A 27,052-nucleotide genomic window follows, 5' to 3' on the forward strand; every position below is an offset into this window, starting at 1 on the left:
CATCACCAAATGTATAAATTCCCAATTTGAGCACCAATTTGCCTCACTGACAGCTGAGGACAAATACAATTCACACCAAGTTCTGTCATTAACAGAAAATAACTCCTTTTATTTATTACATACTCTACCTTAAACAGGAGTAGGGAAAAAAATATCTATAATCAACTACGATTCACCTTGGACAAACAGACACAATCTTATTCATGATTAAGGCAAGCCAGATAGTCTGGCACAGATATATTGGGTGGTAAACGAAATCAGACAGGGAAGAAAATTCTGGAAATCAGAACTCCAGATCACAAGTCTGGGTTAAATTGTCTCTCACAGTCTCTTTTGGCTGAGCAATGATGGTCATTCTTCACTTCGACAGCTGATTCAATGGACCTGGTTCTTTCTTATTCGAATGTTTCTTTTAATCTTGTTTTCTTGTCTTTTCAATCACATGGAGAGAGGACAGGGGAGAGAGGGCTGTTTACAATTTGCAGAGTCTGGATGTCTCTGGCTACCCAGCACCTGCAGATTTGTAGCAAACTGCAGCTCAACCCATCCAAGGACTATCGTCCGGAAGTCTTTCCTTAACTCTAAGTATTGCTGACACTGGTTCCAAAAGCGACTTGCACAGCTAAACATGTGCCCCATTTAATTTATCCAAGTTGTAAAACCCTCCTGGTCTCTCAGCGACATAGCAGTGTCTAACTTCCATTTCAGATTATCATTCAAAAAGTAAAAATATGTGATCCCTTACATTTCCAACTTCTCATTTAAGAACTACGCACACGTGCTGATGAGGCTTCCCAATGTTCTTTCACATGACAAACTACAGAACCATAGAAACACAGAAGATAGGAGCAGGAGGAGGCCATTCAGCCCTTCGATCCTGCTCCACCATTCATCACCATCATGGCTAATCGTCCAACTCAATAGCCTTCTCCCCATAACCTTTGACCCCATTCGCCCCCAATGTTATATCCAGCCACCTCCTGAATAAATTCAATGTTCTGGCATCAGTTCCTTCCCGTGGTAATGAATCCCACAGGCTCCCACTCTCTGGGTGAAGACATGTCTCTGCATCTCCATCCTAAATGGCCCATCCTGAATCCTCAAACTGTGACTCCACCCCCACCCCCCGGGCTCTGGACACACCCACCATTGGGAACATCCTCCCTGTATCGAACCTATGTAGTCCTGTTAGAATTTTATAAGTCTCTCCGAGATCTCTATGATGAAAGGACTTTCAGAAGAAAGAGAGCAGACACAAAGGCTACTTCTGTCGTGGGATTTTCTAAATTCAAGGCCTATTTTACACCCAAAAACTGTCATGTGACCTCTCTGTGAAAGTGTTTCAGACTCACCGAGTTGGCTAAGCAGCTTATGTTCTCTTTGCAACTGTAGCCTTTTGTGCTGCTGTAGTCAGTCCCCTCTGCTTTCAAACAGTTCAAGGTATTAAGATATGTCCAGTTAATCACACTCTGAATGAAGATTTCTGACGACACACTGTAGTAACACTTATTGATATCTTCAACTTCAGAATAAAGAGATTAATGGAAGTTGCTAACATGGGTGGACAAAGTAAGTCCATTGGGGGCTCAGTTCATTAAGAGGTGACATTGTTGTGGTAATGCCACTGGACTAGGAATCATGATAAAACCTATTTAATAATTAAGATGGATCTAGATGTCAAAACAGAGGACAAGAAATATAGGTTAGTTCCGTGAAGATTTATGTTAAAATGATCAGAAGGTCATTCTGGAGCAGTGACCTAATGTTATGGATCAGACTAGATCCCCTCAAAATATTTTAAGAAGGTAGCCTAGACCCTACATTTTTCTCATTTTAAAGGGATATATAATGTGATGTGTTCCCAAAGCAATCTGATTGGTCAAACTACTTGAACATTAAGCAAAACACAATTTATTTAAACACTATAATTAAAATACAATAAGAGAAGAACTTAGAATAACAACTCTATTAGAAAACTTAACAGAATAATAGATTTAGTAATGATTACTAATGAACTGTTCCAATATAGTAACATCCTGTAAAATCAGCCCTTGGCACAAAGGCAAATTCAGAAAGATAGATTTGTCTCCCGGTTAACCCAGCAGCAGAGAGAAGCTCCAGCTTCTCGCTGTAACTGAGAGAGGGAAACAATGGTTTCACCTTCTTCAAAACTCCAGCAACTTCTGCCTTGTTGAGACTCCGACATCAGCTGTTGACAGGTAATCCTACAAACTAAAAAAAACTAGAAACTCCTGTGTGTGAAAGCTGGCCACACCCATCCAGGCTGCTTCTATTGCTCCACATTAAAAATCCCCAAGTCCTCACAAACTGCTTTCTTTATTGGTATTCCAAAATAGACAGCTCATTACCTCTGTCATAAAGCCTCTCCTTAAAAAAACCTAGGGCAAAATCACCGCAGCATCATCACACCTAAATTCCAAGTAGAGAACAGGTAAAAGCCTGGATGATCCCTGGCTGTGTTAATGGAATAAGATATTTGTCACTTTGAGTTCATGATAGGTTGTGTAAACAGAGCAAGGCCATTAGTTTTGTTCTGACTTCAGTTTAGAAGGAAACAAGACTTTGCTTGAAAGGGAACAGATTTATGCAAAGCAGGATATTTTTGGTTTCTCCAGTATTTTCTGTTTTCGATTCAGCATGCAGTTTTTTATTTTATTTTCAGTTCAGTGAAAACCAGTCACAGTGGTAACCTTGTTTTTAGTTTATGAAGCTTCCAAGCCAGGAGAGTTTGAGATAGAAATTGTTTGGCTGTGCGAATTTAAAAAGTGTTTGGCCCATTAGAATTGTGCAAGGTTTATGCCACTGAAAGGAACTGTAAAATTGTCTTCATGTTTTGGTTTAAAGATAAATAGAAACTTGAAGAGTTGAGATAGGAGTGTAACTCCTCTAGATTTGAGCCACTGTAACAGAGTGTTGGGAAACAGGTTGACACATTGTTTTGTAACTGCAACAGAGACATTGATAAATTGTTTTGTAAAAAATGTGTAATAACCAGACGTTCCATTGTTAAAGAATGTCTGAAGCCTCATGTGACTATGTTTCCGTGACTAACCAACACATTAACCAGTTTCAAATCATTAAACTTATGATCTATCAAGCCAGGTGTTATTCTGGGAGCAGGCTTGTCATGTGATGCAATCAGATGTGATTGTAACCAAATCCAGAGCTCCAAGATAATGGTCCAGGGACATGGGCTCAAATCCCACCACGGTGACTGGGAAAATTTGAAATGGATTAAGAATAAACATGGCATTAAAGCTAGCCCAATGATGACTGGTCATGTTACCATGGTTAATTTGTTGTAAAAAGCTATCTGATTCATGAATATCTTTCAGGGAAGGAAATCCTACCCAGTCTGGTCTACATGCAGGCCCACAGCATTACTGACTCTTCAATACTTTCTGAAGTGTTCAACCAAACCACCCCGTTGTACCAACCTTCTATGAAGCTGAAGCAAAGCAATGATAGAGGGACGATCAGGTATTGACCCAGTCAGACACTGTGTTAGAACAAGCTGTATTTTGTGTTCATGTGTAAGCATCACTGTTTGTGTTACTTCCCACTGAGCAATTACAGTACAGCACTTACCAGAAACACGAAGCCGGGTTACAGGATAATAGTGATGACTCGGACCATTGTCAAATTCTACTTTAAAAAATTAAGGCCCTGCATCTTCCTGCTTGATGTTGTTTATAATCAGAGAACAGTTGCCATCTTTCAGGTCTCCAGACAGCCAGGTCTGATTGTGGAACCCTCGTGTCCGTGATTGTGACCCTTGGAGTGAAAGACTATGGGAGTCCGTAACTTCTCAGTCTCTCCATTAAACCAGATTCCACCTCGTGGTTGATTTTCCAGACACTATGGATAATTGTAACGACATGGTATCTGTGCACAGGAACCTTCCTGCACTATCACCTCTTGAGGAGTATTGCCTTTCCACTCTAGTGATAGCCCAGCTGGGCAGAGAAGCAATAGCATTTAACATTGAATGGCTTGTACTAATCTCCAAATGTACAGGTTAGACTGGATTGAGAATGGTCAATACTGAGGAGGACTCCAAAGAGTTCCAAAGCGTTTTCCATTAATTTGCAGAATCGATTTAGAATTGAACTGCCTCAATAATAAATCTACAGCATAATATTGTGGTGGAAAAATAGAGTTTGCAGCATGTGCTGGAAACAAGTGTCTCAGTGGGGTCAGAGGGTAACATAATGTACAGGACAAATACATTTATTCCTAAAACAAGGTGATTGGACAAATATATTCATCAGTAAAAGTTGTGATGCAGGTTGATAAAGTGAATGGACAAATGAAGTTTTTGTTCCCGATGCAGGAGATGTGTCACCACTAAAAATGGCCATTTTGATGTATGGTACCCATGCCTGAAGTCACACCGTTGAAGCACACTGTAAGGGTTGTGTACCTCGCTTTGGGGAAATGTAAACTGGAAGTTGGAAGTTTTTGGATCCCATTATATTGCAAAGAATCAACCAGTTACCTTTCTGTTAAGTCTGTCCTCGGCCTATGGGCTTACTCTGGATATCAACAACTCAAAATTCCCAAGATTATTCACACAAACAAGCTTATTTAGTACTTCCAAAGTCTTAATCCGACAGGCATTATGCTCAGGTCTCCACATAAATTGGATTGCCTGGTTGATTGGATTGTCTGAGTGTCAGACTGGAGTGGATGGTCTCCAAGTACTTGATCAAACAATCTACAGAGAATATAGAACATTACAGTGCAGTACAGGCCCTTCGGCCGTTGATGTTGCGCTGACCTGTGGAACCAATCTGAAGCCTATCTATCCTACAGTATTCTATTTTCATCCATATGTTTATCTAACGACCATTTAAATGCCCTTAACGTTTGCGAGATACTATGTGTGAGTGAGTTAACCATAACCTTGGAGCACCTTCTCATATACCCTCATCTGTGTACACTGCCTGCGTGATCAGTTCTCAATGGGTCGAGTTTTCAGTGGTTGGTTCGTTGACCAATGGTACACGTGTGACACATTTCCTCCACCACTTCCTCTGGCAGTTCATTCCATACATGCACCACCCTCTGCGTGAAAACGTTGCCCCTTAGGTCTCTTTTATATCCTTCCCCTCTCACCCTAAACCTATGCCCTTGTTCTGGACTCCCCCACCCCAGGGAAAAGACCTTGTCTATTTACCCTATCCATGCCCCTCGTGATTTTATAAACCTCTATAAGGTCACCCCTCAGCCTCCAACGCTCCAGGGAAAACAGCTCCAGACTATTCAACCACTCTCTATAGTTCAAATCCTCCAACTCTGACAACATCCTTATAAATCTTTTCTGAACCCTTTCAAGTTTCACAACATCCTTCCGATAGGAAGGAGACCAGAACTGCATGCAATATTCCAAAAGTGGCCGAACCAATGTCCTATGCAGTCGCAACATGACCTCCCAACTCCTGTACTCAATACTCTGACCAATAAAGGAAAGCATACCAAACGCCTTCTTCACTATCCTATCTACCTGTGACTCTATTTTCAAGGAGCTATGAATCTGCACTCCAAGGTCTCTTTGTTCAGCAACACTCCCGATGACCTTACCGTTAAGTATATAAGTCCTATTAAGATTTGCTTTCCCAAAATGCAGCACCTCACATTTATCTAAGTTAAACTCCACCTGCCACTTCTCAGCCCATTGGCCCATCTGATCAAGATCCTGTTGTACTCTGAGGTAACCTTCTTCGCTGTCCACTACACCTCCTATTATTGGTAGGGTAAATAGGCAAAGTCTTTTCCCTAGGGTCGGGGGAGTCCAGAACTAGAGGGCATAGGTTTAGGGGGAGAGGGGGAAGATATAAAAGACACCTAAGGGGAAACTTTTTCACGCAAAGGGTGGTACATGTATGGAATGAGCTGCCAGAGGAAGTAGTGGAGGGCAGGTACAATTGCAACATTTAAGAGGCATTTGGATGGGTATATGAATAGGAAGGGTTTGGAGGGATATGGGCCAGGTGGTGGCAGGTGGGACTAGATTGGGTTGGGTTATCTGGTCGGCATGGATGGGTTGGACCGAAGGGTCTCTTTCCATGCTGTACATCTCTATGACTCTATCTAACCTTGCTAATCAGTCTCCCATGGGGAACCATGTTGAATGCCTTATTGAGGTCACATCTACTGCTCTGCCCTCATCAATCCTCTGTTACTTCTTCAAAAACTCAATCAAGTTTGTGAGACATGATTTCCCATGCACAAAGCCATGTTGACTATCCCTAATCAGTCCTTGCCTTTCCAATACATGTACATCCTGTCCCTCAGGATTCCCTCCAACAACTTGCCCACCACCGAGGTCAGACTCACTGGTCTATAGTTCCCTGGCTTGTCCTTACCACCCTTATTAAACAGTGGCACCACGTTAGCCAACCTCCAGTCTTCCGGCACCTCACCAGTGACTATCGATGATACAAATATCTTGGAAGAGGCCCAGCAATCACTTCCCTAGCTTCCCACAGGGTTCTAGAATACACCTGATCAGATCCTGTGGATTTATCCACTTGTACGCGTTTCAAGACATCCAGCACTTCCTCCCTGTAATATGGACATTTTTCAAGATTTCACCATCTATTTCCCTACATTCTATATCTTCTGTGTTCTTTTCCACAGTAAACACTGATGCAAAATAGCATCTTTTAGTATCTCCCCCCATCTCCTGCGGCTCCACACAAAGGCCGCCTTGCTGATCCTGGAGGGGCCTTATTCTCTCCCTTGTTATCCTTTTGTCCTTAATATATTTGTAAAACCCTTTGGATTCTCCTTAATTCTATTTGCCAAAGCTATTGCATGTTCCCTTTTTGTCCTCCCGATTTCCCCCTTAAGTATACTCCTACTGTCTTTATACCTTCTGAGGATTCACTTGATCTATCCTGTCTACACCTGACATATGCTTCCTTCTTTGTCTTAACCAACTCCTCAATTTCTTTCGTCATCCAGCATTTTCTGTGCCTAACAGACTTTCCTTTCACCCTGACAGGAATATATTGTCTCTGGATTCTTGTTATCTCATTTCTGAAGGCTTCCCTTTACCTACGAACATCTGCTCCTAATCAGCTTTTGAAAGTTCTTGCCTAATACTGTCAAAATTGGTCTTCCTCCAAGTTAGGACTTCAACTTTTAGATCTGGTCTATCTTTTTCCATCACTATTTTAAAACTAATAGAATTAATGGTCGCTGGCCCCAAAGTGCTCCCCCACTGACACCTCAGTCACCTGCCCTGCCTTATTTCCCAAGTGTAGGTCAAGTTTTGCACCTTCTCTAGTAGGTACATCCACATACTGAATCAGAAAATTGTCTTATACACACTTAACACTATGGTAGCCCCATTCTATGCTTGGAAAGTTAAAATCCCCTACCATAACCACCGTATTAGTCTTATAAATAGCTGAGATCTTACAAATTTGTTTCTCAATTTCCCTTTGACTGGAGGAACCTCGATTATCTGAATATCAATTATCCGAATTTCGGATTACCTGAACAAGACCTCAAGGTCCCATAAAAACACTGCATTAAAGATGTAAGTGAATTTGAATTGCCTGTACTGAAGAACATGTGAAAATGCTGACAACACAAAGAAACACAAGCATCTCAAGCATCAGCGACTGTTTTTTTTACATAACGGTTAGTTACACAGCCCTATGCAAAAGTAATTGCTTTATTCCCATCACTTTACTGGGCCGTTCATGAAAATAAAAGGTAAAGAAACATATAAAGTGCTCCTGTCTTTCTATCTCGACACTGAGTTCACCATAAACTGACAAATGCTCTTGTGATTGTAGAAACTGCTCGGGACCTCGCTAAATGCTGGAATTTCATATATTTATGTCATGGTAAGGGTTTAGTCTTTCTCAGTTTAACCTGCAATTTGCAAAATACAAAGATTAGGTTATTTACATAGCGGACTCATCAAAACTACAGATTTAAACAAATTCTCTGGTCGAGCACAGCGTTGGATCAGTATGGCTTCCCTTGTTTAAGGTGAAATCGATTATCCAAATAATCAATGATCCGAACAAAACACTGCCCTCCCGTGTTGTTCGGATAATCGAGGTTCCTCTGTACTACCTCTGACAGCCCTTTCCACTCACCACCCTCTGTGTGAAAATGTTGCCCCAATGGTTGCTTTTCTATCTCTCACCCTCGCCTTAAGTCATGCCCTCTAGTCTTAAACCCTCCCTACCATCGGAAAATGCTGTTGACTCTCTACCTTATCCATGCCTCATGATTCTATAGACCTCCATTGCAGGCAGGCACTACTTTAAATGTGGTCTCGCCATCGATTGTACAGCCATTGTACAGCTGCAATAAGACATCCCATCTCCTATACTCAATACTCTGACCGGTGAAAGCAAGCATGCAGGAATCCTTCTTCACCTCCCTGTCTACCTGTGACGCCACTTTCAAGGAACTATGAACCTGTACCCCTCATCCGCTTTGTTCTATTAACACTCTCTAGGCCCTACCATTAACTGTGTAAGCCCTGCCTTGGTTTGCTTTACCAAAATGCTACACCTCGCATTTACTAAATTAAACCCCATCTGCTATTCCTCAGCCCACTGTCCAGTTAATCAAGATACCAGTCCCATGATATCCTGATTATTTTGTTAGTGCTATATTTAGCAGTTCTCCATCCTTGACTGTAAGATTTTGAGTTCCAGTAAGCTTACTTCCACCTTTAGGTCTCTGTATGTATTATTCTTTATGTTTATTCAGCATATTCCACTTCCTTGTCCCTTGATAGCCACTTGCTTTGTTCATACTGTTCTATGAATAATTCCTTTCCTCTCCATGGGCTGGTTCATGTATGGTTGATGAACTGTGTAATGCTCGCTTACAACACTCAAAGGTTAAAATGGAACTGGGGTGGTGTTCACTTGTAGCTTACTTAGGTCATGTAACCTTTAGAGAAATGGGACTTGATTATTTTGTGGGACACACTGGCACCAGGTGGATTTGAGTTAAACAATAACTACTTCATCACAGCTTTTATAGTTAGGTTAGAGTTTTTCAAAATGGAAAGCAAGTGATGGGGCAGAATTCCTTCTTTCAGAGGGTAGTAAAACTGTGGAATTCTTCAAAACATAACAATGAGGAGCAGACATCGGCCATTCAGCCCCTCAAGTCTGCTCCACCATTTAATACAACCATGACTGATCTCATCTTTGTTGAAAATGTGTTGCTGGAAAAGTGCAGCAGGTCAGGCAGCATCCAAGGAGCAGGAGAATCGACATTTCGGGCATGAGCCCTTCTGCAGAGGGAGGAAGAGAGCTTCTTCAAGGAAGGTATCCTTGCAAGAGGATTCGCAGTAGGTTAAAATCTTCTAGGAGAAAGTGAGGACTGCAGATGCTGGAGATTAGAGCTGAAAATGTGTTGCTGGAAAAGTGCAGCAGGTCAGGCAGCATCCAAGGAGCAGGTGAATCGACGATGATCTCATCTTTGTGTCAACTCCACTTCCCTCCATAACCCTTTAGCTCATTACTAATGGGAAATCTCCTTCTTTAATTTATTCCGCGTCCTGGTGAACACCATACTCTGGGGCAGATTCACGACCCTTTGAGTTTCATGATCCTCATCTCGGTTTGAAATCTGCCAGCCCTCGGCCTAATGCTATGGCCTCTCATTCCAGACTGGTCTGCAGGGTGGAAGATGAGGCGCTCTTCCTCCAGCCATCATATTGCTATGGTCTGGTGATGGAGGAGTCCTACTTGCGGAACGTTTCAGAGAACACCTCTGGGACACCCGGACTAACCAACCCAACCACCCCGTGGCTCAACACTTCAACTCCCCCTCCCACTCCACCAAGGACATGCAGGTCCTTGGACTCCTCCATCGCCAGACCATAGCAACACGACAGTTGGAGGAAGAGCGCCTCATCTTCCACCTAGGAACCCTCCAACCACAAGGGATGAACTCAGATTTCTCCGTTTCCTCATTTCCCCTCCCCCCACCTTGTCTCAGTCAAATCCCTCGAACTCAGCACCGCCTTTTTAATTTGCAATCTTCTTCCTGACCTCTCTGCCCCCACCCCCACTCCGGCCTATCACCCTCACCTTAACCTCCTTCCACCTATCACATTTCCAACGCCCCTCCCCCAAGTCCCTCCTCCCTACCTTTTATTTTAGCCTGCTGGACACATTTTCCTCATTCCTGAGGGAGGGCTCATGCCCGAAACGTTGATTCTCCTGTTCCTTGGATGCTGCCTGACCTGCTGTGCTTTTCCAGCAACACATTTTCAGCTCTGATCTCCAGCATCTGCAGTCCCTCACTTTCTCCTAGATGATCAGATTGACTATGATCTCATTGAATGATGAAACCAACTCCATGGCTGAATGCTCCTATGTCTTATGGAATTATGATCATTCCAAAAATAGTTTCAATGCTCTGGCCCTGATGACCTTATTATATTTATTTAGAATTCCAGCCCTTTGCTGTTGGATGCATATTCAAAACGACCATTCCGATTTTGCAGCTACACACACACAGCGCTCCTTGTGGAGATAGCATTGGTCACAAAAACAAACAAACAAACCAACCAGACATTAGTCATTCTATATCGAGATATAAAATGGAAGCGACGTGAAACGCGACGTGAAACTTGCTGTGAACCTTGGTCAGGCTACACCTGGGATACTGGGCGCAGCGCTGGTCTCTATATGACAAAAAGGATATGGAGGGACTGGGGAGAGTGTCAAACTGATTGGCCAGGATGATCCCAAAATGCATGAATGAACCAATCAGGAGTGGAGGAAAAGACTGGCTCTGTTTTCTCTTGGAAGACATGGCTGACGTTGACCTGATGGAGAAGTTTTAATTTCAGAGAGACTTTGGACAGGGAGCTGATGACCTAGTGGTTTATCAGTGGACTACTACTTGGGCTTGAATCCTGCCATGACAGATGGTGGAATTTGAATTCAAGTTTTAAACACTGGAATTAAGAATCTTATGGCGACCCTGAACCCATTGCCAATTTTTGGGAAAAAAACCCACCCAGCTCACTAATGTCCTTCACGGAAGGAAACTGCCATCCTTACCTGGTCTGGCCTACATGTGACTCCAGACCCACAGCAATATAGTTGACACTTAATGACCCTCTGGGCAATGAATGCTGGCTTAGCCAATCCTGTTAATGAATTTTAAAAACACACAGAGTTATGGGAACTGAAGACCAGAACTAGGGCTGTCAATATAAGACCATCATTAATAAATCCAATCAGGAATTGAGGAGGAAATTCTTTAATCAGAGAGGGCGGGATTCCACATTTCAAGGATTACTGCATTGCTTTTGATGCTTTATGGAATGTCCTGCGGTGGTGAAAGGCACTATAAAAATGCAAGTCCTTCTTTTGTCTGTATGTCAGTCTTTTAAACAGAATTAAAAGAGATGGATGAAGAGGATAACCTGATAGTCCAGTTAATACATCAAATTACTGAGAGTAAAGGGAGTATTGGATGTTGCTTTAGGATGGAACTGGAAGCTATCACCAGGTTATCGATAATCAGACACTGGGTTACAGTAAGCTGTGTTTGTGTTATTTCTCATTGACTGCTGGATGTGAATTGTTGAGTAATTATTGCACAGCACTTACCAGAAATTTGTAGTAGGGTTTCCGGTTTGAATCTATATTTTTCCCTTTCGTTAAATTCCACTCTGAAATAATAAAATCCTGAATCTTCCCATCTGATGTTGTTTATAATCAGGGAACAGTCTCCATCTTTCAGGTCTCCAGACAGCTGGGTCCGATGGCGGAACTGAGTTTCCTCATAACTCCGATATTGGGAATGAAAGGCTGTCGACCACTGTTTCCATCCTGTTTTATAAAACCAGATTCCGACTCGTGGTTGGTTTACCAGATGTGATGGATAACTGTAGTTACATGGAATCTGAGCACAGAAGCCTTTCTGCGCTGTCACCTTACGAGGACTGTGCGATTTCCACTCTTGTGCCAGTCCAGCTGGGGAGACAAATAACAGTATTTAGCACTGGATAGCCTGTAGATCCATTAGGCTCGATATCCACCCCCATTACTGTTACACAGTGGCTGCAGTGTGAACCATCTACAGGACACACAGGAACTCCCCAAGGTTACACAGCAGATGGAGGGGAATCCTGGGCACAGGAGTAGACAGGTTCACCCTATATTGGCTCATGGTCCTCGGGACCTTATTTAATGAGGCCAGTCTTCCACCATGTTTAAAAGGTCATTGTGCACCCTGTCAGGGGACTAATATACTGGCAGGGAGATTTGCTAGAGCTGCTCAGGAGGACTTAAACTAGTAAAGGGGGAGGGGGTGAATTGGTGGGACCCAGGGAGATAGTGAGGAAAGGTTTCAATCTGAGACTGATACAGTTGAGAACAAAGGCAAGTCAAACAGTCAGGTCAGGCAGGAGCAAAGCAGAGAACAAGGCAGGACTGATAAATTAAACTGCATTTATTTCAATGCAAGGGGCCTAACAGGGAAGGCAGATGAACTCAGGGCATGGTTAGGAACATGGGACTGGGATATCATAGCAATTACAGAAACATGGCTCAGGGATGGGCAGGACTGGCAGCTTAATGTTCCAGGATACAAATGCTACAGGAAGGATAGAAAGGGAGGAAAGAGAGGAGGGAGAGTGGCATTTTTGATAAGGGATAGCATTACAGCTGTGCTGAGGGAGGATATTCCCAGAATAATTCCAGGGAAGTTATTTGGGTGGAACTGAAAAATAAAAAAGGGTTGATCACCTTATTGGGATTGTATTATAGGCTCCTAATAGTCAAAAGGAAATTGAGAAACAAATTTGTAAGGAGATCTCAGCTATCTGTAAGAATAATAGGGTGGTTATAGGAGGGAATTTTAATTTTCCAAACATAGACTGGGACTGCCATAGTGTTAAGGATTTAGATGGAGAGGAATTTGTTAAGTGTGTACAAGAAAAGTTTTTGATTCAGTATGTGAATCAAAGACCCACAGCAATGTAGTTGCCTCTAAACTGCTCTCTGGTCAATGAACGCTGGCCTCGCCTGTGACACCCACATCCTGTGAATAAAATGTCACAGCGACCAGGTAAGGAGCATTGTCCACTGCTGCGCTAGTTGCATGTCACCTCACTCAGAATTTACTCTTAACAATGCGCAATCTTCTATCACTGATGCTGACACATTCTCTCTTTTTGTGCATGAGCAGCACTGGTACTGTCTCCGCAGCCAAGAGGGCATCCCTGCAAGGCATTACCGCCTCCATGTCTGAGGAAGACAGCACACACAGCCCTCAGAAGATGCACTAGCAAGGCTGCCTCCTGCACTTTCCTCCAGCTCAGATACTGACCTATAGAATCGCAGAATCCCAGCAGTGTGGAAACAGGCCATTTGGCCCAACTGGTTCACACTGACTCTCTGAAGTGCATCCTACCCAGACTCATTCCGTGACCATATATTTCCCATGGATAACCCACCTAGCCTGCACACTGGGTAGTAAAGCATAGCCAACCGGTGAGTATGTCAGAGACATTGGAATCAAGAGGCTGATGCATGGGATGGCCGGTCTGACACATGCAAAGAGACTGGAACAATTCTATATCTTCACCATGGACATCCAGTCCCTATACACCTCTATCCGCCATGACGAAGGTGTCCAAGCCCTCTATTTCTTCCTCTCCCAGCGACCCCACCAGTACCCTTCCACTGACACTCATTCCTATGGCTGAACTGGTCTCACGCTCAATAATTTCTACTTTGAATCCTCCCACTTCCTCCAGATAAAAGGGGGAGCCATGGGCACCCGTACGGGGTCCCAGCTATGCCTCTCTCTTTATCGGCTATGTAGAACAATCCATCTTCCGTAGTTACACAGGCACCATTCCCCACCTTTACCTCCGCTACATTGGTGACTGTATTGGCACCACCTCATGCTCCCACGAGGAGGTTGAACAGTTCATCAACTTCACCAACACATTCCATCTTAAATTCACCTGGTAAAAACAATGACTGCAGATGCTAGAAAACAGATTCTGGATCAGTGGTGCTGGAAGAGCACAGCAATTCAGGCAGCATCCGACGAGCAGCAAAATCGACGTTTTCGGGCAAAAGCCCTTCATCAGGAATAAAGGCAGAGAGCCTGAAGCGTGGAGAGATAAGCTCGAGGAGGGTGGGGGTGGAGAGAAAGTAGCATAGAGTACAATAGGTGAGTGGGGGAGGAGATGAAGGTGATAGGTCAGGGAGGAGAGGGTGGAGTGGATAGGTGGAAAAGGAGCTAGGCAGGTCGGACAAGTCCGGACAGGTCAAGGGGACAGTGCGGAGCTGGAAGTTTGAAACTAGGATGAGGTGGGGGAAGGGGAAATGAGGAAGCTGTTGAAGTCCACATTGATGCCCTGGGGTTGAAGTGTTCCGAGGCGGAAGATGAGGCGTTCTTCCTCCAGGCGTCTGGTGGTGAGGGAGCGGCGGTGAAGGAGGCCCAGGACCTCCATGTCCTCGGCAGAGTGGGAGGGGGAGTTGAAATGTTGGGCCACTGGGCGGATTGGTTGATTGGTCCGGGTGTCTCGGAGATGTTCCCTAAAGCGCTCTGCTAGGAGGCGCCCAGTCTCCCCAATGTAGAGGAGACAGCACCAGGAGCAACGGATACAATAAATGATATTAGTGGATGTGCAGGTAAAACTTTGATGGATGTGGAAGGCTCCTTTAGGGCCTTGGATAGAGGTGAGGGAGGAGGTGTGGGCACAGGTTTTACAGTTCCTGCGGTGGCAGGGGAAAATGCCAGGATGGGAGGGTGGATTGTAGGGGGCATGGACCTGACCAGGTAGTCACGGAGGGAACGGTCTTTGCGGAAGGCGGAAAGGGGTGGGGAGGGAAATATATCCCTGGTGGTGGGGTCTTTTTGGAGGTGGCGGAAATGTCGGTGGATGATTTGGTTTATGTGGAAGTTTGTAGGGTGGAAAGTGAGCACCAGGGGCGTTCTGTCCTTGTTACGGTTGGAGGGGTGGGGTCTGAGGGTGGAGGTGCGGGATGTGGACGAGATGCGTTGGAGGGCATCTTTAACCACGTGGGAAGGGAAATTGCGGTCTCTAAAGAAGGAGGCCATCTGGTGTGTTCTATGGTGGAACTGGTCCTCCTGGGAGCAGATACGGCGGAGGCGGAGGAATTGGGAATACGGGATGGCATTTTTGCAAGAGATAGGGTGGGAAGAGGTGTAATCCAGGTAGCTGTGGGAGTCGGTGGGTTTGTAAAAAATGTCAGTGTCAAGTCGGTTGTCACTAATGGAGATGGAGAGGTCCAGGAAGGGGAGGGAGGTGTCAGAGATGGTCCAGGTAAATTTAAGGTCAGGGTGGAATGTGTTGGTGAAGTTGATGAATTGCTCAACCTCCTCGCAGGAGCACGAGGTGGCGCCAATGCAGTCATCAATGTAGCGGAGGAAGAGATGGGGAGTGGTGCCGGTGTAAGTACAGAAGATCAACTGTTCGACGTAGCCAACAAAGAGACAGGCATAGCTGGGGTGGAAATGTGTTGCTGGAAAAGCGCAGCAGGTCAGGCAGCATCCAGGGAACAGGAGAATCGACGTTTCGGGCATCAGCCCTTCTTCGGGCTGATGCCCGAAACGTCGATTCTCCTGTTCCCTGGATGCTGCCTGACCTGCTGCGCTTTTCCAGCAACACATTTCCAGCTCTGATCTCCAGCATCTGCAGACCTCACTTTCTCCAGGCATAGCTGGGGCCCATACGTGTGCCCATGGCTACCCCTTTGGTCTGGAGGAAATGGGAGGATTCAAAGGAGAAATTGTTAAGGGTGAGGACCAGTTCGGCCAAACGAATGAGAGTGTCGGTGGAAGGGTACTGTTGGGGATGTCTGGAGAGGAAAAAACGGAGGGCTTGGAGGCCCTGGTCACTCCCACAGCTACCTGGATTACACCTCTTCCCACCCTATCTCTTGCAAAAATGCCATCCCGTGTTCCCAATTCCTCCACCTCCGCCGTATCTGCTCCCAGGAGGACCAGTTCCACCATAGAACACACCAGATGGCCTCCTTCTTTAGAGACCGCAATTTCCCTTCCCACGTGGTTAAAGATGACCTCCAACGCATCTCGTCCACATCCCGCACCTCCGCCCTCAGACCCCACCCCTCCAACCGTAACAAGGACAGAACGCCCCTGGTGCTCACCTTCCACCCTGCAAACCTCCACATAAAACAAATCATCCACCGACATTTCCGCCACCTCCAAAAAGACCCCACCACCAGGGATATATTTCCCTCCCCACCCCTTTCCGCAAAGACCATTCTCTCCGTGACTACCTGGTCAGGTCCACGCCCCCTACAACCCACCCTCCCATCCTGGCACTTTCCCCTGTCACCGCAGGAACTGTAAAACCTGTGCCCACACCTCATCCCTCACCTCTATCCAAGGCCCTAAAGGAGCCTTCCACATCCATCAAAGTTTTACCTGCACATCCACTAATATCATTTATTGTATCCGTTGCTCCTGGTGCGGTCTCCTCTACATTGGGGAGACTGGGCACCTCCTAGCAGAGCGCTTTAGGGAAAATCTCCGAGACACCCGCACCAATCCATCAAGAAGTATACACCTCAACTCCCTGTGCATCATCTAATTTAAAGCATTTTAAAAGGAAGTAAATTTGTGCTCTTAAAGGCTGGGTGAGCGCTTCATAGAAATGTACACATCCATGAGGACCAGCTATCCCAATCTGATGTAGCCCCATGTGCCACCACCCAATGAACAAGAAAATTTACAGCCCAGGAACAGACCCTTCGGCCCTCCAAGCCTAAGCTGATCTAAGTCCACTGTCTAAACATGTCGCCCAATTCCTAGGCATCTGTATCCCTCTGCTCCGCACCTACTCATGCATCTGTCCAGATGCATCTTAAATGAATCTACCGTGCCTGCCTCTACCACCTCTGCTAACGTTCCAGGCACCTACCACCCGGCCCATATCCCTTCAAACCCTTCCTATTCATATACCCATCTAGATGCCTTTTAAAATGTTGCAATTGTACCAGCCTCCACCACATCCTCCGGCAGCTCATTCCATACACATACCACCCTCTATGTGAAAATGTTGCCCCTTAGGTCTCTTTTGTATCTTCCCACCCCCACACCCTAAACCAATACCCTATAGTTCTGGACTCCCCCCACACCAGGGAAAAGACCGTGTCTATTCACCCTATCCATGCCCCTCATGATTTTATAAACCTCTAAGGTCACTCCTCAGCCTCTGACACTCCAGGGAAAACAACCCCAGTCTATTCAACCTCTCCCTCTCGCTCAAATCCTCCAACCCTTGTAAATCTATTCTGAACCCTTTCAAATTTCAGTGCTGGGAAATTCCTCAATTTCACTGCTTCTAGGAGTTTCGTAAAATGTTACAGCATTAACAATGCATCGTTAATCAGCACAGCCAGCCTTTGTTCAAATTTTAACAAGCATGCATTCTAGTTTAATGTACTCACCCGCACCAATGTACATTTAGTGGGCGGCATGGTGGCACAGCAGTTAGCACTGCTGCCTCACAGCGCCGGAGACCCGGGTTCAATTCCCGCCTCAGGCGACTGACTGTGTGGAGTTTGCACGTTCTCCCCGTGTCTGCGTGGGTTTCCTCCGGGTGCTCTGGTTTCCTCCCACAGTCCAAAGATGTGCAGGTCAGGTGAATTGGCCATGCTAAATTGCCCGTAGTGTTAGGTAAGGGGTAAATGTAGGGGTATGGGTGGGTTGCGCTTCGGCGGGTCGGTGTGGACTTGTTGGCCCGAAGGCCCTGTTTCCACACTGTAATGTAATCTAATCTAATCAATCAACGAAACCGCCCCGTGGCCCAACATTTCAACTCCCCCTCCCACTCTGCCGAGGACATGGAGGTCCTGGGCCTCCTTCACCGCCGCTCCCTCACCACCAGATGCCTGGAGGAAGAACGCCTCATCTTCCGCCTCGGAACACTTCAACCCCAGGGCATCAATGTGGACTTCAACAGCTTCCTCATTTCCCCTTCCCCCACCTCATCCTAGTTTCAAACTTCCAGCTCCGCACTGTCCCCTTGACCTGTCCGGACTTGTCCGACCTGCCTAGCTCCTTTTCCACCTATCCACTCCACCCTCTGCTCCCTGACCTATCATCTCCTCCCCCACTCACCTATTGTACTCTATGCTACTTTCTCCCCACCCCCACCCTCCTGTAGCTTATCTCTCCACTCTTCAGGCTCTCTGCCTTTATACCTGATGAAGGGCTTTTGCCCGAAACGTCGATTTTGCTGCTCGTCGGATGCTGCCTGAATTGCTGTGCTCTTCCAGCACCACTGATCCAGAACTTAAATTCACCTGGTCCATCTCAGACACCTCCCTCCACCTCCTGGACCTCTCCATCTCCGTCAACAGTGACCGACTCAGCATGGACATCTTCTAAAAACCCAATGACTCCCATCCTGCCTCCTGTATCCCTCATTCCCAATTCCTCTGCCTCCACTGCATCTGCTCCTAGGAGGACCACTTCCGCCACAGAACACACCAGTTGGCCTCCTTTTTCAAGGACCATAATTTCTCTTCCCACATGGTCGATGATGCCCTTCAGCGCATCTCATCCACTTCCCACACGTAAGCCCTCGAACCCTACCCCATCAACCGCAACAAGGACTGAAACCCCACCCCTTGTCCTCACCTTTCACCCCACCAGCCTCCATATACATTGCACCATCCTCCGCCATTTCCACCACCTACAAATGGACCCACCACCAGAGACATATTTCCCTCTCCACCCCTATCCACTTTACGTAAAGACTATTCCCTTCATGACTCCCTTGTCAGGTCCATACTCAGGTCCCCCCAGGGGAGGTGGTAAAACCATTTGGGGCTGAGGCAGTGAATGGGGGAGCTGGTGGAATTGTCTGTCACAGAAGGCGGTCGAGGCCAAAACATTGAATGTTTTCGAGAAGGAGTTCGTGGTAGTTCTTGGGGATAAAAGGAACAAAGGGTATGGGGACTGAGTTAGTCGGTCAGCTGTGATCATATTAAATGGCAGAGCGAGCTCCTGCTCCAGTTTTCAACGTCTCTATGAGTGCATTTGCTGCTGAGCATTTCACTGCCACCTCTCTGCAGTTGGCACAGAGTGAGAAAAACTTCCCGGGTCACTGGCCCCCAGAAGATTGAAGGCAGAAGTCACATGACACCAGGTTATAGACCAACAGGTTTATTTGAAATCACAAGCTTTCGGAGTGCTGCTCCTTCATCAGGTGCAGTGAAGGGGTAGTGCTCTAAAAGCTTGTGATTTCATATAACCTTGTTAGACTGTAACCTGCTGTTGTTGTGATCTCTGACTTTGTCCATCCCAGTCCAACACCAGCACCTCCACATCATGGCCACTGAGAAGATTAGGCACCAGCTCAGCCTCAGGCAGGAGAAAACCCACATGGCCTTGAGATTCATGACTTCATTGATATGAACAAGTGAGACACAGGGGCAGCAGGCAGGGTTGTTGGGGGGGGGGGGACACTGAGGAACCTGACACCAAAGTTGTAGGACTGCAGGAACACGTGGAAAAGAACTTGTCTTGCTTTTGCAAAATGGGAGGTTTTAATCTTGGCAATGAGGAGCTGCTCCCTAGCCAGCTCACCTGGTCTTCCAGACTTTCACTTACCATCAACCTGTTTGATCGTATCAGCCTGTTTCATGCTGTCCTCAGAAATGAGTGAATACTGAAGCAAAATTCATTAAGGACCTCCCCTACCTCCTCCAACTCCAGGCAGAAATTCTCTCCACTATCCCAGATCAGGCCTTCCCTCACTCTGGCCATCTCCTTATTCCTCACAAGTGTAGAACGTCTTGGGGTTTTCCTTAATCCTACCTGCCAAGGCTTTTTCATGTCCCCTTCTAGCTCTCCGAAGTCCATTTCTCAGTTCCTTCCTGGCTACCTTGTAACCTTCTAGAACCCTGTCTGATCCTTGCTTCCTCAACCAAAAGTAAGCTTCCTTCTTCCTCATGAATAGATGTTCCACATCTGTTGTCATCCAAAGTTCCTTCACCCTACCATCCCTTCCTTGCCTCCAAAAATATCCAGCACCCGCAGCAAGTGCTCCCGAAACAACTTCCACATTTCTGATGTGCATTTCCCTGAGAACATCTGTTCCAATTTATGCTCCACAGTTCCTGCGTAATAGCATCGGAATTTGTCCTCTCCCAGTTAAATACTTTCCCATATCATCTGCTCCTATCCCTCCCCATGAGTATAGTAAAATCAGGGAGTTGTGATCACTCGCTGAAATGCTCTGCCACCAAGAGATCTGACACCTGACCTGGTTCGTTGCCAAGCACCAAATCCAATATGGCCTCCCCTCTAGTCGGCCTATCTACATACTAAGTCAGGAATCCTTTCTGGACACACCGGACAAAATCGGCTCCATCCAAACTATTTGAACTAAGGAAGTTCCAATCAAGATTAAGGAGGTTAAAGTCACCCATGACAACAACCCTGTTATTTCTGCACCTTCCCAAAATCTGCCTCCCAATCTGCTCCCCCGTGTCTCTGTTGCTATTGGGGGGGTCTATAGAAAACTCACAATAAGGTGACTGCTCCTTTTCTGTTTCTGACTTCCACCAATACTGACTCTGTAGACAAACCCTCCTCAACAACCCCCCTTTCTGCAGCTATTCCTGATTAGCAATACCACTCTTTCACCTCCCCCCATTCCTTCTGAAACATCTAAACCCTGGAACATCCAACAACCATCCCTGCCCTGTGACATCCAAATCTTCATAGTGGCCACAACTTCGTAGCTCCAAGTATTGATCCATGCTCTAAGTTCATCACCCTTACTCCTGATACTTCTTGTGTTTCAATAGACACACTCCAACCTGTCACACGGACTGCACCTTTGCCCTAACAACTGTCTATCCTTCCTCACAGACTCTCTGCACGTTGTACCTGCCTGTTCACCAGCTACCCCATTCTCTGATCCACTGTTCTGGTTCCCATATCCCAGCCAAACTTGTTGAAGCCCTCCTGAAGCGCTGTAGCAAGCCTCCCGCTCATGGGTATCAGCGCCCCTCCAGTTCAGATGCAACCCATCCTCCCTGTACAGGACCCACCTTCCCCAGAAGGTATCCCAATGATCCACATGTCTGAAGCCCTTCCTCCTACATCAGCCCTGCAGCCATGAGTTCAGCTGCACTCACTCTCTGTCCCTAACCTCATTAGCCTGTAGCACCGGTAACAATTCTGAGATTATTACTGTGCGCGCCCTGCCTTTTAGCTTCCAAGCTAACTCCCTATATTAACTTTTCAGGTCCTCCTCCCTTTCCCTGCTTATCTCATCGGTACCAATGTGTACCATGACTTCTGGCTGCTCTCCACCCTCTTAAGAATCCTGTGGACTTGATCCGAGATATTGCTGACCCTGGCACCCGGGAGGCAACATGCCATCCGGGAGTGTTGTCCGCGTCCACAGAATCTCCTGTCTGTTCCTCTCACCATTGAATCTCCTCTCACTATCGATCTCCTATTCTCCCCCTTCCCTTTTGAGCCACAGAACCAGGCTCAGTGCCAGAGGCTGGGTCACTGTGGCTTTCCCCTGGTAGGTCGTACCCACCAACAATATCCAAAGTGGTGTACTTATTATTGAGAGGAACAGCCACAGGGGGTCCCTGCGCTGTCTGCCTATTCCCTTTTACTCTCCTGACGGTCATCCAGCCACCTTTGTCCTGTAACTTAGATGTGACTACCTCCCTATAACCCCTCTCTATCACCCCCTCAGCCTCCTGAATAATTTGAAGTTCACCCAGCTCCAGTTCCAGCTCCCTAACGCAGTCAGTGAGGAGCAGATACAGTCAGTAGGAACACCAATGGTGACCCTTCCCTCTCACATCTTGCAAGAGGAGCATGCAACTGCCCTAGTCTCCATTCACTCTGCTCTAATTGGCCAAAAGAAATGAAAAAAAAATCCTTATCTTACCAACCTCCCACACAGAGTCATTTGTTTTGCTTAGAGGAGGAGGAGGAAGATGAGTGGGAGATACTACATGTGTAGTGTTTTGGGTTTAGCCACTGCAGAATGTATCAGTTCACTTACCCCGTAGTACCCGCATCCAGAATAGTTATCGAAATGGTGGCATCAGAGTCGAGGTCATTTTCCAGTTCTTATTAAGGAGCTTTGCTTCAGCCTGTTACTGCCCTAGAGCATGGCAATGCCTCATTCAGATCCAATCCCACTGAGGCCCTTCCCCACACCTACCCATTGTAATCTCCTTTTCACTTAAAATATACACTTGGGGATCTCTGTGCTCCTCCACTACTTTTGTCAGTGAGCACAGGGGTGTTGAGTGAGCTAGACCTAGTATTCACACTCTCAGGTACCTTTCCCCCAGCCCCCCACTCATTAATCTCTCCACCCCCTCATCTCACAGCCTCATTCCTGACAAAGGGCTCTTACCTGAAACGCTGATTCTCTTGTTCCTCAGATACTACCTGACCTACTGTGCTTTTCCAGCACCACACTCCCGACTCTAATCGCCAGTATCTGCAGTTCTCATTATCTCCTAAAGTTAGGAGGAGTCTGGAACCCAGCTCCCTGCTGAATTAGTTCCCAATCAGAGCTCAAGAAAGAGGCAGGATGATGGCTCAGTGGATCACACTGTTGCCTCACAGCAGCAGGGACTGGGGTTCGATCCCACCCTTGGGTGACTGTCTGGCATTTGCACGTTCTCCCTGTGCCTGTGTGGGTGTAAAGATGTACAGGTTTGGTCATAAATAGCCCTGTAGTGCCCAGGGATGTGTGGGTTAGCCATAGTAAATGCTGGGGATAGAGTGGGCTGGGTGGCTGCGTCTGGATGGGATGCTCTTTGGTGGGGTAGGTGCCAGCCTGCTGGGCTGAATGGCCTCCCTCCACACTGTAGCAATTCTACAAAGAACAATCTGTCACAAACACGATAAATCGTAAATCTGTCCAAAATGACGATGACATTACCTTGGAGAAGGAACAGCAGGAAGTAAGATCCCTTGATCATTGTCTGCTCCCAGATATTTCATCAGCTTCTCCCTCGAAGGCTCTGAAAGAGAAAGGAGTTAATGAAACCTCACTCCTGTCCGAGAGATCAGAACTACTTTTACACAACGTCCTCACTGAAAACTCTAATTCCCTTTGGGGTGACAGGTACTCTGCAAAGCTACAAAATTTCAAACAAGTAAACCAATGAAGGGTTTGCATTTATATATCACCCTTCACCTCCCCACAATGCTCATGTCTCTGCATTTCCCCTAATCTAGAAAGATGCTCCATACTACCGACTTCAACACTAGGCTCCCGAACTTAATATTAAACAGAAATATTTTGAAGCCACCAATCATTGGAGTCTGTTTTTACAGAGTCACAATGTCAACACAGGATGATGTTGGTCCTGGAAGTGAGCTGCCGTTACTCACCCTGGTTCTGTCCGATTGCTTGCCCGGGGACTAAGTGCCAATGCACTCTGCCTGGGCTGAATGGTTCCTTCCTGTGCTTCTCCCATGTATTTAATTCGAAAGGACTGACTGTGTCACAGTGAATGAGATCAGGAAGTCAGCTCAAAGGCAGAAGTCAGCTGTTTAACAGGATTTCAAACAAACTGCTTTGTATGGCCCTGATTGTTTGAATGCGGCCGTGGGCAGCATTTAATATGGTCTGAGGGGCTGAATGGACTTCCTCCTGATCTTATGTAACAGGTTTGAGATGCTGATTGACCACCGCCCTGTATCCACGTTACAGGATCAAAGAACAGAGTGGCCACTTTCTAACGTGTGGAAATCCCTTCCCCAGAAAGCACTCGGGGTGGGGCCTTCCTGTGTATTCACTGCTGAGTCAGGCAGATGTTTGACTAATGAGGGAGTTGAGGCTCATGAGGAACAGACATGAAGCTTGAGCAATCAGGTCAGCCAAGAACAAGCTCAAGGGGCCGAATGGCCTGATTCTGCAAGTTGTGTTGTTTTCAAACAGCGCCCCAGGAGTAGGCATGCAGACTGGAAACCAATGCAGAGTGGGAAGAGGCATTATCACAGCTCAAGCCTGAACCTAAAGCTCAACAGCTGCCATTCAGTATCTGGGCAGTGTGGTGGCTCAGTGGTTAGCACTACTGCCCAACAGCGCCATGGACCTGGGTTCAATTCCACCCTTAGGCATTGCTTGAAAGTGGAGTTGCAGGTAGGTAGGTAGGAGAGGGAAGGGGTTTTACATGCTTTCCCTTCATTGAGTATAGGTGTTGCGATGTCATGTTACAGCTGTACAGGACATTGATGAGGACACTTTTCGAATACTGTGTTCAATTCTGGTCTCCCTGCTACAGGAAGGATGTTATGAAACTTGAAAGGATTTACAAGGATGTTGCCGAGGTCGGAGGGTTTGAGCTACAGGGAGGTACTGAACAGGCAGAGGCTGAGGGGTGACCTAATAGAGGTTTATAAAATCTTGAGGGGTATAGGTAAGGTAAATAGAATTTACCCATACCCCTGGGGTAGGGGAGTCCAGAACTATACAGCATAGGTTTAGGGTGAGAGGAGAAAAAGGACAAAAGGGGCAAACGTTTTCACACAGAGGGTGGTAAGTGCATGGAATGAGCTGCCAAAGGAAGTGGTGGAGGCTGGTACAATAACAACATTTAAAAGGCATCTGGATGGGGACATGAATAGGAAGGTTTTGGAGGGATATGGTCCAAATGCTGGCAAATGGGACGAGATTAATTTAGAATTTCTTGTTGGCATGGACGAGTTGAACCAAAGGGTTGGTTCCTGCTCTGTACATCTATATGACTCGATGGGGGTTTGCACCTGCTCCTTGCGTCTGCGAGTGATTCCCTCCGGGTGCTCTGGTTTCCTCCCACAGTCCATAGATGTGCAGGTTAGTGTGGATTGGCCATGGGGAATTGTCCCACAGTGTTCAGAGCTGTGCAGGTTGGGTGGGTTAACCATGGTGAAAGGGGGGGGGCTATGGGGATTGGGTGGGTCTGGGTGTGATCGTATTCAGATGGCCGGTGCAGACCCGATGGGCTGAATGGCCCCAGCCTCTCCTATGAGGATTCTATGAGTCAGCTTTGTGCTGATCTCGCCCACGGGACTGGGAACTCTGCTGCTACCTGCCTGTTGATGGAGCTGGGGTTAAGGGAGGAGACAGGCCAAGGCTCCCCTGGTGGGGGTGTAGGAGCCCAATTCTCCCTGGGGCTCAGAGTGGGGGAAAGTGTCTGAGACTCAGGTTTCCCCCCAAAATCTCCCTGATTCCCACAGAACCTTGAATACCTCTCCCCACTCTCCTCCCCAGCATGTGTGAAGCTGTCACCAAGTTATTGATGATCAGACACTGTCACAATTAACTGGGTTTTGTGTTAATGTGTGAATGATCCAGTTTGTGTTGTTAGATGTGAATGGTTGTGTAATTATAACACAATCCTTATTGGAAACATAAAGCTGGGATACAGCTGCATTTATTCTTTGATCCCCAGGATCCTGTTCAGTGAACCCAATACAGTGCCTACAAGATGTACCAATGAAGGTACAATCTGTGCTGATTTACTGGGAAGGATGATGAACATGGAGTCTTCAGAACTCTCACCAATCTCACCATCATGAATCATGAATTAGATACACCTTTTTGTTTGTTCTTCGACCCAGCTGATTGGCTCACCTGATCCAAACTAACTGGTGTACTTTGCAATCTCATTCGCTAAAGGATCCCTTTGGATCCTCACCATCTGAGGGATCTTCATGGTTCCTCATTGTCCAGGAGATCTCTCTGGATCCTCATTATCAAAGGAATAATTTCTGATCCAAAACCCATCCTGTTGAATCCAGTGCAGCATTGGAGACTGTCTGGTCCCCAAGCTCAGTGCTGATCCTACCCCTGCAGACACTGTGGAACACCCGAGCGCTTGCCTGAGCTCTGCAATGTGTTAGAGAAGCCTCTAGATTGAGTCTGTAACTTTCACAGGTGGTTTCACAGCCTTTGTGCTCAAAGCATGCAGTAAAACCCACTCGAAAAAGCGAATAAGGAATACACCCTTGTTCCTCTGCATTTTTTTCATCATTAAAGCAGAAGTTAATGATAAGAAAATTAAATCATTAACTAGTACAGCACCAGAGGAGGCCATTCAGCCTGTTGCCTCTGTGCTGGCTCTTTGAATGTCTCTCCAGTTCTTCCCACTCTACATCCCTCCTCATAGCCCTGAAAATGTTTGCTGTTCAAACACATCACTAATTTAAAGTTGAAAAAATGATAGGGTAGATCAAAGGAGTCACTATGAACTTTATAAAACACTGGTTCAGCCTCATCTGGAGTATTGTGTCCAGTTCTGGGCACTACATTTTAGCAAAGGCTTGAGAGAGGGTGTGGAAAATACTCACAAGAGTGTTTCCAGCGATGAAGTACTTTACTGAATGTGGAAGACTTTTGGAGAAAAGGGAGGTAGAGAAGAGATTTAATTGAGGAGTTCAAAATCACCGGAACTTTCCACAGAGTCAACTAGCAGTCCCTGTTACCAGAGGCAGAGGTTGCCAGAGGGACATAGATTGAAGAGAATTAGGAAAAGAAAGAGCTGGAAGGGCGGGGTTGAGTGCAGGAGAACGTGTTTTCTTGACACAAAGTTATCGTGATCTGGGATGTGCTGCCTGAAAGGGAAATGAGAACAGGTTCAACAGGAACTTTCAAAAAGCGAGTTAGAAAATTACTTGCAGAGTGAGAACTTATGACCAATGAGCTAGCACAACAAGCACAATGAGCCAAGTATGCTATGGTCTGGCGATGGAGGAGTCCTACTTGCGGAACGTTTCAGAGAACACCTCTGGGACACCTGGACTAACCAACCCAACCACCCCGTGGCTCAACACTTCAACTCCCCCTCCCACTCCACCAAGGACATGCAGGTCCTTGGACTCCTCCATCGCCAGACCATAGCAACACGACGGTTGGAGGAAGAGCGCCTCATCTTCCGCCTAGGAACCCTCCAGCCACAAGGGATGAACTCAGATTTCTCCAGTTTCCTCATTTCCCCTCCCCCCATCTTGTCTCAGTCAAATC

At 46.4% G+C, this 27,052-nt stretch overlaps 1 protein-coding gene across 1 annotated transcript in view; it reads right to left on the reverse strand.

Moving 5' to 3' along the window:
* Positions 1-23,566, reverse strand: part of LOC122544236 (sialoadhesin-like) — a 92,034-nt gene extending 68,468 nt beyond the window's left edge. Inside the window, 5 exon segments of the mRNA XM_087980946.1 lie at positions 3,610-3,783; positions 3,786-3,977; positions 11,640-12,005; positions 22,982-23,063; positions 23,437-23,566. Coding sequence (XP_087837072.1) covers positions 3,610-3,783; positions 3,786-3,977; positions 11,640-12,005; positions 22,982-23,021 — 772 coding nt within the window. The 5' untranslated portion in view covers positions 23,022-23,063; positions 23,437-23,566.
* Positions 23,567-27,052: the final 3,486 nt, after the last annotated feature.

This window comes from Chiloscyllium plagiosum, unplaced genomic scaffold (genome assembly GCF_037043375.1).
Source record: "Chiloscyllium plagiosum isolate Xiang-an unplaced genomic scaffold, Cpla_swu_hap1 HiC_scaffold_38, whole genome shotgun sequence".
In the NCBI taxonomy this organism is placed as follows: domain Eukaryota; kingdom Metazoa; phylum Chordata; class Chondrichthyes; order Orectolobiformes; family Hemiscylliidae; genus Chiloscyllium; species Chiloscyllium plagiosum.